The sequence below is a fragment of the Melopsittacus undulatus genome, chromosome 8 (assembly GCF_012275295.1).
Source record: "Melopsittacus undulatus isolate bMelUnd1 chromosome 8, bMelUnd1.mat.Z, whole genome shotgun sequence".
In the NCBI taxonomy this organism is placed as follows: Eukaryota; Metazoa; Chordata; class Aves; order Psittaciformes; family Psittaculidae; genus Melopsittacus; species Melopsittacus undulatus.
Window position 1 is genome coordinate 24499499 of NC_047534.1, and position 16506 is coordinate 24516004.

Here is a 16506-nt window from a genome sequence, read left to right on the forward strand (position 1 = left end):
ATGACAGCGGCCAAGTTGGTGTGGCTGGTTCCCAGACGTGTACAGGGAAGGGCTGCCCCACCTCACCTCACCTCTCCTGGGCGGTGTGTTCCTCACCCCCGTCACGCTGCTGCATTTATTGTCCCCGCTCTCCCTTCTTCCCACCAGACTAATTGCACTCTGAGCCATTGCAGGGTTTCAACAGGTTCCTCTTGCGTGTTTTGCAGAGCTCAAAGGTAAGTCTGAGGGGTTTTCTTTTTAAATGTTTATTAGTGTATGTGATTAATTTAACAGCTTATATATTCTTCCATGTAGTGTTCCGGAAGGCAGTCAGTGCTGTTGTAGCCAAATTCTATTTACAGTAATTTCTGAGAAAATTATTTTTTAATCACTCCCCCACCATTTTTAAAATTCAAACATTAAAGCAGAGAAGTAGCAACCATAAATACTGTCAGTATTTCACTCAAATTCATACTTTAGTGGGTATTTATGCTCTTTATGCAGCAAGTATGGGAGTTCTCTCAGAATCAGTTCAGATTCCATTTTAAATGCTGGGTACGGTGAAGGGAAGAATATATTCTATGTATGCTCCTTTATACCAAACTTCTGTGAAAAAAAAGTACTGCTGCATTGTTAGTGCCTATGCTGAGTTTAGTTATCCCAGAAATGAACAGGAAATACACACTTAGGGAGATCAGCCAGTGCACTTACACTTGTCATGTTGCTAACTAGTAAGAGGAGAATCACAGAATCACAGAATAATCATAGATTATTATTCATATTTATATTACTCTTCATAGTTCACTAACAAGTCATGAATTATTTTCTCAGTACAAAAATTAAAATATGTTTAAGCTTGAAAATTTAATACTCATTGCTCACTGAATTGAGAAGTAATTCACCCTTGGAGAGCAATCTGAATTTTAGAGCAAAGAGCCGCAGAGTTAAAATCCAGTATGTTTCTGGGACCATGATTTGCTATTATTTCTTTCTGAATTCTAGAAGATAACTTCTCTATATCTTGCTTTATATTTGTTCAGTCTATTGCTGGATCACTGATGTAAAGGTAAAAAGAATCTGCTTTATGAGGCTTAAAAAGTGTGAGAGATCTGCAAATATGAACTTGCTACTTCAGACCACAAGAAACAAAGAGGTGCTATTAATAATACACTCATCATGCCACTGTTTACTACATAAAGTTTACTACATACTTTCTCATTTGTAGAGAAAACACACCCCTACCTGCCAAAACCTCATGGATACACTGAACAACATATCTGCTACAATTGTGTAACTTCAAGATGAGTTTTATCTCATCCTTCTCAATCTAACATTTGAAAAGATAATGCATAATATACAGCCTCCAGTCTCCTACAGTAAAAGAAATTCCCCCCCAAATTCAGCATCATCCATAACCGCTGGACTGATTTAGTTGTCAGCTTGCACCTGGTAGCATTTGTATGACACTCTGCTCAGGGTCACAAAACATTGCCCATCAGCTCAGGGCTAACTGTAACAATTATATTTCTTTGCAACTGAGCATAACTCTTCAACATGCTCCTGGAGTTGCTGCCTGCCCAGAAGGTATTGCCTTGGGTGTGCCACCCAAATATGTTACCATTACCTTTCTCTGTAGCAAAGTGCTTTTGAATTATTCCCCTCTGAATACAAGGCCTGTTCATGGAGCCATGGAATGTTCCTGTGCAAAAAGCTTTTGTTGATTATCAATATTGCTTTAGGTCATTCTCTTGCTCATTAACAGTAAGGGATGTGAAGTTTTCAGCATCAATGTGGTAAACTAGTGATATTTCTATACTATAACACTTTTTTTTTACCAGCTTATTCGGTAAAAATAGCTTTGTTTTGCAAAATGAAACCATGGACAAAAGTGAATTTCTTGCAGATTCTGCATACAACAAACCTTGAAGTCAACACTATGCAATTCTCCTGTGGAAAGATTTTCATTTTTCTGCTTGTAAGGCTGCAATGGAACAAAAGCAATACCGAGGGCATGAAAGTAAATGGAACAGGTGATAGAAATGGCTCAGTTACAGATAAAAATTGGTCTACAGTGCAAGCAACTTCACAGAGATTGGTTCTGACTATGACTACTGCCATAAATTCTTCTATCGTCATTCATTCTGCACCAGCAACAGCCAACGTCAAAGAAAATGTAGCAGAAACAACAGAGGCCAGCAGTCAGCCAAACAGCACACCCCCAATGTCCACTGATGGCACCACTTTACCTTCAGTTGCCACTACAGTATCTAAAGATGAAATAAACAACTCTGCCACAACCTTCAACAGAATCACAGTATCTTTAGCGACACTTACAACAACAGGCGACCTTTCTCGACTCTCCAAAAGTACTGCAGCTACTTCTACGTCCACAGAGAAATCAAGTAACTCCACAGTCACCTACAGAACGTCTTTGGCTGCGGTGCTCCCCAGTGATAACTCTTCAGTCAATGCCACCACGTTGTTCCCCACCAGCATTGCTCTGACGTCACCCATAGTGAAGGAGGAGAGCACCACAACAAACTCCGGCACCATTCTGCAGCCAACTGAGCTGAAACATAATTTCAGCAACTCTTCTACTGCACTGCCTGAATCAAAAGATGCCAATGCAGGTAAGTTTATAACTGAAGACCAACTGATTTAGCAAAATTAGAACACTTTTTTTTCCTTGAACAGGAGGCTTTACCAGATATGTGAACTAAGAGGTGATTTAGTACAGACTAAAAATAAAACTCACTCAAATAAAAAAGTGGGTGTTTTATTTTTTTTCCTATTTGCTGTTTACTTGTTTAACATTTCCAAAAATAGGGGAAGCTAATGACACATACTGCCCATTCATACTAGAGTGGACCTTCAGTGCAGATGTGTAGAAATAACATCTGGGGCCCCTAACTAAGACAGTCGTGGAGTGAGTCCAGAGAAGGGCCACAGAGATAAAGATGCTGTGAGGGCCAGAGCAGCTCTGCTATGGAGACAGGCTGAGAGAGCTGGACTTCCTCAACCTGGAGAACAGGTCTTTGGACAAAGCCTTGTAGGGACAGGACAAAGGGGAATGGCTTTAAACTGAAAAAGGGTAAATTTTGATTAGATATGAGGAAGAAGTTCTTCCCTATGAAGGTCATGAGGCTCTGGCACAGATTGCCCAGAGATGCTGTGGCTGCCCAATATCTGGCAGTGTCAGTGCTCCAGGGCTTGGAGCAACCTGGTCTAATGTAAGGTGTCCCTGTCAGTGACAGGGGGTTGAAAATGGACAAGTTTTCAGGTCCCTTCCAACCCAAACCATTCTGTGATTTAAAGAGTGTAGCACATCAACATATTTAAGTTCAGAAACTTTTGTGACCGAAGATGACTTCTTATAAATACTTCCAAAGAAATTATATTAAATTTGCATTTAGTTATCAAGTCAAGTATGCGTGGGAAAACAAAGAAGTATAAAACTGTCATGGAACTTTTCTACCCTGCTGTTCTAAATCAGGTCATCAGAAAAAGAAAAGAAAGGATTAGAACACACAGTAATTTTTTGTCATTAATTGGCTTTCAAGCCTTTAACACAGGTTTATCCATCATATACAGTAGAGTACAGTCTGTACCAAGAACTGTAGGAGCATCAGCTACCATCACTGTTCTAATAATTATAATGTACCGGATTTTTGATAACATGACTGTAAAGGAACTGGGGTGAGAAAGCAAGTTCAGTTCCAAGAAAAACAGAATACTTGGAAGAAAATTTTTATTAAATTTAAGAAATATCTTGGAGGAATGCAGTTATTCTGCTAACAGAACAAGTGCAGAAAGAACTACTGGATTTCTTACCTTACATCCTGAAAAGCTGGCACTCTAAAGTTAATCACCTGAAATTTAGAGGCTGCAATTTTGACTGCTGGCTTAAATACTTAAAAATAATTGCATTCAAAGAGTGATTACTGCTTACTTCTTACAAGAAAAGGACAGTGTTTGATTCTGTAGTTAAACCTGGAACCTTTTTATTTGACTAAAAAAGCTCATTTAGCCTTCCCTTTTATTTAAGCCCACGTTATTTCCCTGAAAGTCAAGGATGGAAATGTCTGCTTTCTTTTCCAAGAGCAGGTTTCTGCAGGGAGGTTGGTTTAGTCAGTCTGCAAAGTGTTTCACATCCTTAGTGAAATTCTAACTTCACAAAGCCCTTGACTGCTATAAAGCACGAGTCAAGTGTCTGATCTTACAGATTTATTCTTGTTATTCAACTTTCTATTATTTTTTTCTCTCCTAGACAAAACCAACAAAGGAGGAGTAATAGTTGGTGTCATTGTAGGAGTCATTTTGTTGTCTATATTAATTGGTCTGATTGGATATTTTATATGTGGTAAGCAGAGGTCTGAGTCTTTTTCCCACAGACGGCTTTATGATGATACAAGGAATGACCCAGGTAAGGAATAGCACAAGTGTTTTGCATAAGAACATTTTGTTGCTTCTGCACAGAGCTGCTTAAATAGTCTGGTCTTAATCACAGAATCACCCAGATTAGAAAAGACCTTTAAGATCATCCAAGTCCAACCTTTACCTCACAACTGCCAGAAGAATTTATTAGGAATCATATAATCAACATCACTCAAACTAGTCTTCAAGTGATAGTACTTTATAATTTTTAATTTTAGCTTAAAAATACTCCCCTTAACTTTGTGTTTCTGCTTTACAAGTTATTTTTTTAACCTCTAAAATATCAGAAAATACTGTTATCTAGTATCAGTGAACCTACTGAAAGAACTGTGGGCAAGTTCAAAATTACAGCTCAAAACCTCTCCCAAACTTTCATTAACTGAATAAGGCTAGACTCCTTACTCACCCAACTTCAGTTATAGAATGAGGGATGAAGCTATATCTGCTCTCAGGAGTAAAAATATTTTTAAAGCGGTTTAAAAGGAAGATTGCTTTTAAGTTTGCCATGAATATGTATAAACTTGCATTAAAGCATAATCACACAATCTCCAAACATTTGTATCGTGTTCCTGGACTTTATTTTTAAACATTTAAACAAACATTGAGAGGCTAAACACACTTTTTTCTCATAAAAAATCAAATGAAAATAAAACTCTGGCAACACATCCTCTCTGGCTTAAATGCAAGAGCTGAAAGCTGCCAGAATGTCAGATTAGGAAACAGCTTTGAGAGTTGACCACCCATGTAGTGCTGAATGGACCTTACTGGGAGGATTGTGGTATCTACAGAAGACTGTGGATCAGGGCCTTCATCTTTTGCTCCCTCAAACATAAGAAAGAGGTTGACTGGATTTAGCTGCATGGGACTGTTGAACTAAACTATGAGCATACAGGGATACAAATCTTTCAAGCAATATATAATCTTTCACAAAATATATAAAAAAATAATCTCACTATCTTTTTAGTTCTCCACTTAGACAACTCACTTGGACCATATGATACAAGTTTTGGATGTGTGCCAGATGACAGAAGCAGCACAGCAAACAAGGCAGTGGAAGACAACACAGGCTGCCCATCTGATGGCATTCCTATGGCTGACATGACACCATCCCACCTTTCACTGTAATATCAGCTTCAGATTATCTTCTCCCCTGTTATCCTCATGCTTTCCTTTTTCCAAAAGGACCTGACAGCTGTTCTCTTACAATTATTAGTGTGCAAACAATGTTTTGGAAAGCAAAGGAAAAAATCACAAGATAAAGGGGCAGGCAGCAGGCAAGGCCCCCATCACTCTTTGACTTTGTAATTAAGCGATCAACCTATGGTTTTCCTGGAAGGATATTACACTTGCTTTATTAGAAATAATATAGACAAATAGTGTCCAGGTAAAATTCTGCCTTGGGTAACTTTTGGTCAAGAATGTGGACATTCTATGAATTCCTCCTTCCACTGGAACGTCAGCCTCAGCTGAAAATGGCAAGGGCTCTCTCTAAGGGGAGCTCAAAGACAGAAATGAAGACAAAGAAGCTGCCAGCATTGTCTGGTAACTGTATAACCAAATGCAATGTCTTTTAGGAAATTATGAAACTAATTATTAGTAATTGCAAGGCTACAAAAGCAAGATCAGAAGCCAATGTAGAAATATCACTGAGGCAAGCAATAGAGTGTGCCATTTATACTGTGTTAATTTTTAACAACCTAATTATGATTTTTGTATGTATGTGCATGTGTTTCTTGTGTTGTCTATGCAGCTCTGATGTTTTGCTGTTGTTTGAATATTTTTTTTTGCTTTTACCAGGCCAGCCACCAAAATCTATGACAAGCGTTCATCCTTCACTTGAAGTTAGAATCAATACTTTTTAATACATATTACTTAAATAAAGCTGTTGTGTGCCATTTGACTCTATTTAAAACTGTAAAATCCTGCCTTGAACTCAGAGTTGTATGAACACAAACCGGTGTTTTCTCAGGGTTTACACAGACAAACATTTACATTGGTAAAATTCATTATCTCTTGTTATAATACTAGTTTTCCCTGTTTTCCACTAGCAAAATACTGTTAGCTTCAGTGAAAGGTAATTGCAGCAAGCATTTCATGCTGGAACTATCACGTCTTGTGTGGCGCTATGACACTGACCTTCTAAGAGAGACAAGACTGTCCTTGATAACTCCTGTTCAACAGTAGCCTCTGTGGATATCACTATGCTTGGCTTTGGGCCCCATGACATGATGTATGTGATGTCAGAGTGAGTATAATGTGATATTCAGAATGAGAATTTGAATACAGCTATTAAAATTAATTTAAGTACTTAACATCAAATCTTTCCTATACTACTTTAGCTCCCACAAAATTGTTCTCATTTATTCTACAAGAATTCTCTACAAGATGTCATTTTTATATTGACTCCAGATAAGTAAGTTAACTTCCAAGATTGCCTCTTAAAAGACTTCCACCTACACGATATAAAATTCAGGCCTGAAGACATTAAGATTTTGAACATAGTTATTATATTAATGATAAAAGGTATTTCCACCCACTGCTAGCACAGATGTTGAAGCTGATGAAACAGGAATAAAAGAGGTTGTGTGACAAAACCGTAATACTTACTTAAATTTTATCTAGAGATGTAATCTCCCTTTACCCAATAATCCTATAAAAGGGTCAGGTGAACTAAAAATACAAAACAAATAGAAATACACTTACCCCAAATTGCCATGAAAATAGCAAAGAAGACAGTTCCTCCATTATCAAATAAATGTGTAACCTGAATACAAAATAAATACAACAGGAATAAATATTACCGTCACTTTACCTTTTGCCCCAGTGAATCACAAAGTATATAACCAGTCACAGAAACTAAAAGTGAGGCATTCTAATTATAAGTCCTACTTGGATGTTTCTTCGTCTTGCTCTTTCTTTCAGTATAACCAGAACTCTGTTTTTCCAGACTGCTGCTTCATGCATCTCCAGTCTATGTGTTTCACAGGCATTAAGAGCTTCTCTGTTCATGTCCAGACAAGCTAAAAATTCTTCCAAAGTTCTTCTCATATGCTGGGTCAATTTTAATGTCAACATATCCTATTTTAAGGTTTTTCTAAGCTTAAATAACTTCCATCTTTTCTCATGTCTTCCTCTATATATTACTTAATGTCTCTCTTGATTCTCTTCATGAATGCTATCCCTCTTCTTGCATTTATCTCTTATCTTACTCTGCGTTACAATATTTTTCAGGCAAAACAGGTATTCCGCTGCAAAGTTCAAGGCTGACTGATAGAAAATAAATAATAATTAGTTTCTGCATGCCTGTAGATCATTCTAAGAGTGGTTGAATCTGATCTATCACTTCTTATGAAAACATCACAATTTATCTTCCAGAAATCCACAATTTCTAATACTCAAGCCATAATCTGAAACAGTATTTGGGAAGCTGAAATGAAAATCAATGTACTCTCAATAGAGTTAAGGTTGACAATTTCAAGCAATATAATTTATCCAGGAATAAAGGGCCTACATTTTGTCTAACGGAAAGTGGCTTAACATGTTGCTCAGCATTAGTAAGCAGAGCACAGGGCTCAAATTCCTATTTGAACAAAAAGCATAAATCATTGTAAAATAATAGAGCAAACCAACTTATCATCAACAAGCATATGTTAGAAAGAGGACCTGAAGAGAGAGGAAAAAAAAAATGAAAGAGTGCTGTAAATGGCTTTGATATGAATTATCCTAAGCTATCCAGGAAATTCATAGTGGTTTTCCACTCTGAAATAAGAGAATGTCTCAAAATAGAATATTCTTGAAAAGCCTTCACTGTCATTGATGTTGACTTTGTTGCTAATATAAGGACCAGTTTTTAAGCTTTTATCATGAAAAGAAACTTGTCCATTTGCCAATGGAAGGGTGCAAGTAACCAGATTCAGTTTTGCCTTCCTATGACTTTCTCTTACATCTGAAGTTACTCTGGCCATCAGGAATGTTCTGTACATGAGGTGTGCTGGGATGCTGGGGCTGACAGACTGCCTCGAGCAGTTTACCTAACCTGCTTCTGTGAGAGCTGCCTGATGCAAGGAGTATTTATCCTGCTGACAGGTTTTCATTCTTCTAGAAAAAGCTGGCATCACTTCTGCCTCACAAATTAAGAAAACTAAGTCAGGAAAGCGGAAAAACTTAATAGAAACAGTGTTGCTTGCCTCTATTTTCTGTCTTACTGAGTAAAATAGTAATATTGTGAGAATTTCTTAAAAACCACACATATTTAGTGTTTATGTCTTTTTTTGTTTGTTTTTTTAAGGTTCTGAAACAATAACTGACTACCTGGTATAGAATATCAATAAATCCAGTATGTTCCTTGCATGAATCATACAGTGGGATCAACTGCACACATAAATATGTCTTTTGCTTTGTTTTGCTTTCATAAAGGGAAACACAAACATAATGGGTATCAGACTGTGAATAATAGGTATGAAAGGTGAATAACAGCAGTACAATAAAGCTGAAGAACATTGATTTTGGATATTGTGCTCAGTAAAGACTGCATCTTTCCAAGAGAAATAGAAAATGAACCAAACAAACCTAACCAAGAAGAATTAATGTTACTAAAAGTAGAAAATATGTATCTGGCTCTTAATCTAGAATTGCCTTTACTCAGAATTGAGATTTGACTGTTACAAGCTAAAAGTGTAGTGTAAGGCTGTGTTGACCAAAGGCCTCCAAGAAGAGGCAAGATACTGCAGGACTCAGGTGCTAGTCCATCAGCATACCTTGCTGATGTTGTCACCGTGATACAAGACTTCAGGCACTTCAAATCCACACTTAATCAACACCCTGCCCCACGGCTGAGGGCAAGGTCTGCTGGGTGCAGGACCAGCCCCAAGAGCCCCAGTGCACCACACCAATCACTCATGGATCAAAGAGTCCATTGAATATGAATGAGAATGACAGCCTGGGCATTCCACAATTCAGACTGCAACTCAGGCATTACCTGCCTTTCCCTTCAATTATGAACTTCATTTCAGTGTGGCATTTTTAATTGAAATGGCATACAGAGGGAAAGGATGAAAGAAATGGGTGGTGACATGAAGGAATAAGGCATCTTTTGTATTTTGTTTCCAGCATTACAAAAACTTGGCAGACAAAAATATTTGAAGTATATGACTTCTCCAGCTTTCGTTTGTTCTGTCTGAAGTGCTCTTCTGTAAAGGGAAACTTGGCAGACAGTTAAGAAATTTAAGAAAGAAACCCTGACAGCAATTTTAATAATGTGAAACACAAGCACAAAGCCTTATATGATGAGGCAGGAGCCACAGCATAAGCAGGTTTAGGGAGATAAACTTCATTTACAGGAGCTCCCTTTTCCTGTTTAACTCAATGCTTACGTATTTGCATACAATAAGCTACTTAAATGAATAAGGATTAAAACACTTACTGCAGAATAAAAGTGTCAGTGCCTGGAATGAATCAGAAATAGCTCCCCTGGCATACCAGCTCTTTGGTTGTATGGAAGGAACACAGAGAAATATGTTCCCACGACAAAAGAAAAGAAAACAAAACAAAATGGAATAAACTCCATCTCAGGAAAAAAAAAGAAGCAGAAAATGACACTTTCTTTTCCTAAAGAGCAGATACAATTCCTTATTTTTAAATACATTAGTTCCACTTATATTACTAACAGTGTTTCAGAACATACAAAGTAGCATTTGATTTGAAATCAGATTGCAGTTTTCTAACATTACAGACTGTTTGCATTCACTAATTCGGCTGCAAACACAGGGGAAGTGCTGACACATGTTTTGGGTGTTAGCTGCTCAATTTAAGCAACACCGTGGCAACTATCAGGATCACAGTCCCTGCCGGAGACCAGACATTACCTAGGAAGAGGGTAACAAGTGAAGCTGCAGTGAGCTCTTATTTCAAGAAAACACAGTGAGTGAAGACATTACAGTTATAATCTCAGAGCTATAAAAAGCCTTGCTGAACCTTTTTATTTTTTCCTTTCTCTTTGCCATTTGAGTGGCCAGATGGTAATCCTATTCAACAGACAAATCCTGAAAAGAGACAATTTGTGGTTGTTTTATGTATTCCAATCTATCTAAGGTTGACCAGTTTTTCAGGGCAAAAGCACTGGCAGGAAAAGTTTGGAGCTGACATGGTTTTCCATAAGCTTTGCAGACCTCAGAGAAGAGTGCATGCAAAGATTGAAGATGAGTGGTTATTGCTTGTCTTCCCTGGTAGTCATCTGAGATTCTTTCAAGGGGACTGGTTTGACAATACACTGAAGTATGGATGGGCTGCTAAATTTTTTCTGCGGCAATGAATTATTCACAATATGAGATTAAATGTGAAATCTGCATGATTGAAGCACATGATGTCATGTAAATGTAATTAAACAAAAAAACCCTGCTTCTAACGGGATGGTAAAATAGCAGGACCTGAAGTTAGAGGGATGCCACATGTATTAATTTCGCATTGAACTGCATTGGACTGCTGAAAAGGCACTTATCTTCTAAAAAAAGCATTTCTGTGATGAGCTGTAGGGAATGCTTAATGTTATTTAAATTAAGAAAGCTCTTACCTTCAGTACACATCTTAAAATAAAAAAGGAATTAGTAAAAAATAGTCACAAAATGGAACCCTTTTCTGCATTAGAGAACTTAAAAACCAGTTTTGCCTTTAATACATTTTCAATTGTATTTACTGCTGCTGTTGTAAATAAAATTTTAATTTCTTCATTTTGGTGTTATAAAAAACAAAATTTGTAAAATCTAAATAGAAATAATTTTTAATAAATGTCATATGTTCTTCAGATTTTCCTTTATAGACAGATGTGAAATTTGAGTTTTATTCAACACTGGTTCTAGCTATATAAAATTTTGAAATCTAACACAAAATTGATTTTCTCTTTCACACTGCTTCAGTGTTGCAATGACATGCCCAGAGATAAACACATTTTACAAATGCAGGCTTCTCAGCAAAATTTATCTTATGGCCTAAAGAATTCCAAGAAAAATGCTAAAGCTGCTCTTCCTGCATTATGAACATACCACACATAAAATATGTTGCTCACTCAAAAACACTGCACATATACTTGGGATTACTTAAATTTGAAGGATAGCTTCTTGTAGCAAGATAGGTAGCTATGTAAATCTTTGCATTAGTTTGACACGGTAAAGCACATCACAGGCACATTATACTAGAGCATTCCTTATAGGAGCAGAATTTCAACTACTAAGTAAACAAGGGAAACAGTAAGAAGTTAATTATAGGGGAAAGTAGGAAAAACATTCCAAAAAAAGTTATTACTCAGGAGACTTTATGAGTTGATGTAAATAAGGATTTAGGAAGGAAATGGTCACAGAAAATAGAACAAATTCTAGTATAATCTTGGATCATTTCAGGGCATTCCTTTATTAGAAACGTGAATGACAAAGGCTAAAAAAACCCTCTGTAGAGAAACAACATGTGTTGCAGGAATCTTTGTTGAAACAAAGGCAGGCATTACACAAAGAGGATCTTTAGACAAGAAATAACTTGATGGCAGTAAGACAACAATTACCTTGGCATATATGCAGCTTTCATTGAGTTTTTGTAGTGTGCAATTGCGTTCACACATAGGGCACATGATGGTCTCATTTGCCTCGCAGATCTCTTTGCTTGAGTATGAGACAGGAAAATAAAAGTTATAAAAAAGCTTTTAGCATTCTTCAGATTTTCTAAGGTTATGCTGTTTGTGGTCTCTATTTGTTAACACAAATTTGCCTACCCTACAAAACCAGCTCAATAAAATAAATTAAATGTTTGGCATCTAAGCAATGCAGAAGGTACCAAACATTAAGAGGATGGACTTCACTGGTCTAACTACACTGATTTCATCGACTTATCCCAGTTTAGGGCAGCTGAAGGTCTGTTCCACAGAATGGTCACATGCACACATAGATCACCACTTACATGTCAAAACAAACTCAAAGAAATTTCTGGCAGTCATATTTGAAGTCTTTGCATTCTTCTTTCCTACATAACTTATGTGTAGAGCTAATGAAAAAGCCCCACACTTTGATATCGTATTTTAGGGCAAAATACCTTCAAGCCACATACTGATTTTTAAAGATCCTAAGATTTACGAAGTCACTGTCTTCACTGGGACTGTTCACATTTAAAAGTCAGTATATAATTGTCTTGACAAAGGCAAAACAGAATTAACAGAAGTGCAAAAATGAATTTTAAGGTGAATTCTAACTACAGTGAATGAGCTTCCCAAAGATCCTCAGCAATTGCCTTTCCCTATCCTTTGGCAATGAAATGATGCCTGAAATGATTCTATGACACACTAAGAAAACAGCAGCATGAAAATCATGCCAGGAATTCCCTATTAATTTGTTTTTTAATAAGCATATTGCTTTCACTTTCCTACTCATAAAAAACAATTTTACAGTTCTAACACTGTAAAGAAGATCATACTTATTTCCAAATAAGTGCATCCATTAAATACTGACATAACAGTAAATATAGATGCCATTTCTGTAATCTTCAGCCATGCTTCACATACCATCAGAATCACTAATTCACTGAAACCCTACAACATAACATGGACCTGACAAAGAAACTGTCCTCCGTAACCCTCAAGCAAGAATGAGCAAAGTCAATCGTTTCAATGCGACAGAGTAACAGAAATCTTGCAGTGTGTCGCATCAGAGAATTTTCTTGCTTGCATTTTCATTCAAATGATTAAGCACAGAAAATCATATTTCAACAATATGTTACAATGGTTTGGCAGTAATGCAAACTGTTGTCAAATATAAGGCCAAATACTACTGCACTTTGAATTTAAATTCAACATTGTAAATGTTAGGTTTTCTGTATTATATACCTTCAGTTAAAATCTTGATTTGTTTTTAATATGATATTAAGTTTCACAGAATTATACTGACAGCATAAGTCACATGCTTTGGCTCTACTCTGCAGAGGGAGTAACATTTATTATGCAAGTGCTTGTGGCAGATGCTAAGTTAACCATTACTGCAACTCAAATCTTCAGTGTAACAGAGCTAAATAAGTTTCTTTGTACTATTCACACTCTGACTGTACTATCTATCTGCAATCTGACTATAGCACATGGTGCAAAGACACCTCAAGATATGCTGTCCTCATGCCTGGCCTTTCTGTTTGACTGACTGCAAAAGGACGATTCACAGCAGTGATAATTAACCAAACTCTTTAAAACCCATCAGATTAATTTTCTACATACTAATGCCCCATCCCTGGCAGTGTTCAAGGCCAGGCTGGATGGGGCTTTGAGCAACCTGGTATAGAGAAAGGTGTCCCTGCCCCTGGAACTAGATGATCTTTAGGCCCTTTCCAACACAAACCATTGTAGGATTGTATGCAATAACCTGACAACTAACTTGAGAATAAAGATAGGTCATATATATGGCACATAATTTGTTGAAAGAAGACTAATGAAGGGATGGTTATAGGGCTATTAAAGTCCTTCCATTTGCAGACCACTTCATATTTCCCACAGTTTAGCTCAGGGAAGGCAAAAGGATCAAAATAGATTTAAAAGTGTATAAAACAAGAAATACGATTTCATGTTACTCAGTTTTGTTTCTGCATATCTGAGCCTTATGAATATAATCCAAACACTTTGGAATCTATTACAGAGTTTCTTCAACACAGATTCTCTGGATTTTATCTAGGTTACCTTCATCTCACAACTGAATCCTGCTATGAGCTGCCGATGCTATAGTCTCATTACCCTGGGGGACCTGAGTGCCAGCTCCTGGCAACCAACCACAGTACTACCACACTTTATTGCAAACCCATGCAGCAAATGTTCATCTTCCATTTCAACATGCTTTTAGTAACACTGCCCATCTCATTCTGTGACAGAAAAGAAAAATGTCCTTAACTGTGTGGAATGGAGAGACTTTTCTTTTCTAAATATGGGACACGCGTGTCTGTTTTCTTATAATAGTGTCCAGTCCCTGGTATCACAGTATGCATGCAAGGTTTTTATCTCCTCATCTTATTTAACTTCCCTCTCCCTGTACAATACATGAGAAACATTGAATGATGTCATCAGATCTGAACATTTATTGTTTCCCTGAAACTGTAACTGAGGAAAGGAGTGTAATTATGAGAAGGAAGAAAAGGCAGTGTGAGAGGGGCATCTGCCATGGGAAAGAAGGAAGGGCACCACCAGAAGGGAGTAAATATGCACCATTTCCAACTTGCCTGTGGCACACACAGATTAACTGTCTAGAGCAGCTTTCCTTTACGTAGGGGGCAAGGACTGACAACTCTGTGCTAGGGGGCTGAGATGCAGTCTTGGCACAGGCTGATTATATATGTGTGTGTGTGTATGTGTATACATATATATTTATATAGATACATATATAGGTAGATAGATATAAAAAATATATTCAAATATATCTAAAAAGAGCCACCTGGTATCATGACAGACCCCAAGCATGCAGCAGAGGCAAACAAGTCATAAACCAACACAAACTAGTGACATCATTCTCCATAACCCTCGAATTATTGCTGCACAAAACCTCCAGCTGGCATTGTAAGCAACGTCTGGTTCTACGGCAACGTGTGCTTGTGTATTTGCTTATTCCTTCTCTGCTGAAATTGCTGGACTACAGTGGAGAAAGAACGAAACACTGGTTTTCTACCTGCAGCCACCTGGGGGGAGGGTGGGGGATGGGGGGCTGGTGTCAGGGCAGCTCCCTGTGTCCAAGATAGGAAGGGACATTGCTAAGGAAAGCCTGTTTCTGCTAAACTGATTTTATCAGTCACCAAGTTCAAGTTCTGTGGTACACAAGACAGATGAAAAACAGGGTTTTTAGACAGAAATTATTATATTGTAAATCAATGCTTCCTAACATCCCTCGATTTCTAATAGCAGGTGTTAATAGGATGAAACCTGTTTCACATGAAATAGTGTTACACTGAGTAATACTGAAATCTGGGGCAATGTGGCAGTTATGACACTGCCATAATGCCCTGACACTAGATTTAAATTCCGAATTGCCACTGGGTTTCCTATGCCTAGATTTTGTCAGCATAACATACCTGACTCAATCTCCTCCTGATGTCTGCTGCACATTGCATTTGCATACTGCAGGAGCTGCAGTGCTCAAAATCAAATGATAGAGTTTAAAACTGTTAGAGATGTTTATCTAGCAGTTTTCTTTAAATGACTGCAGAAACACCAGATAAATAATCTCACAGTCTCAGAATATGGCAAGAATAAGAACATTTAGGTTGTACAGTGTGTCTGCCTGCTAATAGATAACTCCTGTCTGCTCTAAGTAGGAGATTCCTTGTTGAACCCTTGTTAACACCTTCCAGGCTAAGTAGGTAAAGATGGCAAAGAGCAGCATCTGTTATCACTGGCCTTTAGAATGAACTGCCTACATACACAAGGTGATACAGAAAAACATCTATACACATTTTAGCAGGCAAGTTACAATCAGCTTGAGTTTGTAAAGCTCTGTTCTCAAATTCACATCTCACAGCAGGTCTTACTAAACTGATTTAGCATTGCACTGATGTGACAATACTGTGTCGTGACTAACCAGAGGGCATGCACAGATTCACACTATCAAAGTCAGAGAGGACCTTCTGTCCAAAATTAACACATCCACATTACAGATGTGAGGCTGACACAGAAAACACAGCTAGGGCTTCTGCATTAACCCACTCTCTGTCAGTATTCTGAAATGAATATTGGCTAATGTTAGCTATAATAAATGTAGAAATATTCCCCTCCCCTTGCAGGCATCTAGAACTTACATGGTGGATCACCTAACTTTCAGGCTTTTGCTTCTGGAACAGATTCCGGAGTCCCTGATGCACACCTTGGTGGTCTGTATAGCACAGCATGATACTGAGGAACCTCACGATGGAACCCAACACAATCAACCTCCACAGGGAGCCAACTAAAATCTGCTGCTACTCAGCAACAGCCAAAGGTAAAAACTCAGGACAGGGAAACATGAAAGCTACCTTACCACTGGGCTCCTGTCATTTATACCCTGCATCATTCAGCAAGCAAGATAACTGTATCTTTCCTGTTTAAAAGAACTAAGCAGA

General features: G+C 37.7%; 2 protein-coding genes across 3 annotated transcripts in view; one reads left to right on the top strand and one right to left on the bottom strand.

The window, feature by feature from the left end:
- ANO3 (anoctamin 3) overlaps positions 1-16506 on the bottom strand; it is a 201549-nt gene that overhangs the window by 19375 nt on the left and 165668 nt on the right. The window contains exons 13-14 of the mRNA XM_031050410.2: positions 11963-12059; positions 7117-7177 (exon numbers count right to left, since the gene is read on the bottom strand). Of these exons, the coding sequence (XP_030906270.2) occupies positions 7117-7177; positions 11963-12059 (158 nt within the window). The remainder of the gene's footprint in view (positions 1-7116; positions 7178-11962; positions 12060-16506) is intronic.
- MUC15 (mucin 15, cell surface associated) lies at positions 94-6308 on the top strand. 2 transcript variants are annotated; one of them, XM_031050412.2, is made up of 4 exons: positions 94-215; positions 1883-2609; positions 4247-4402; positions 5378-6308. In XM_031050412.2, exons 2-4 carry the CDS (start codon positions 1916-1918, stop codon positions 5536-5538), a joined length of 1011 nt encoding a protein of 336 aa, XP_030906272.1. In that variant the 5' UTR covers positions 94-215; positions 1883-1915; the 3' UTR covers positions 5539-6308. The 2 variants fall into 2 exon arrangements, with proteins under 2 accessions (XP_030906272.1, XP_030906271.1); XM_031050411.2 differs by having other exon boundaries at positions 109-215; positions 1818-2609.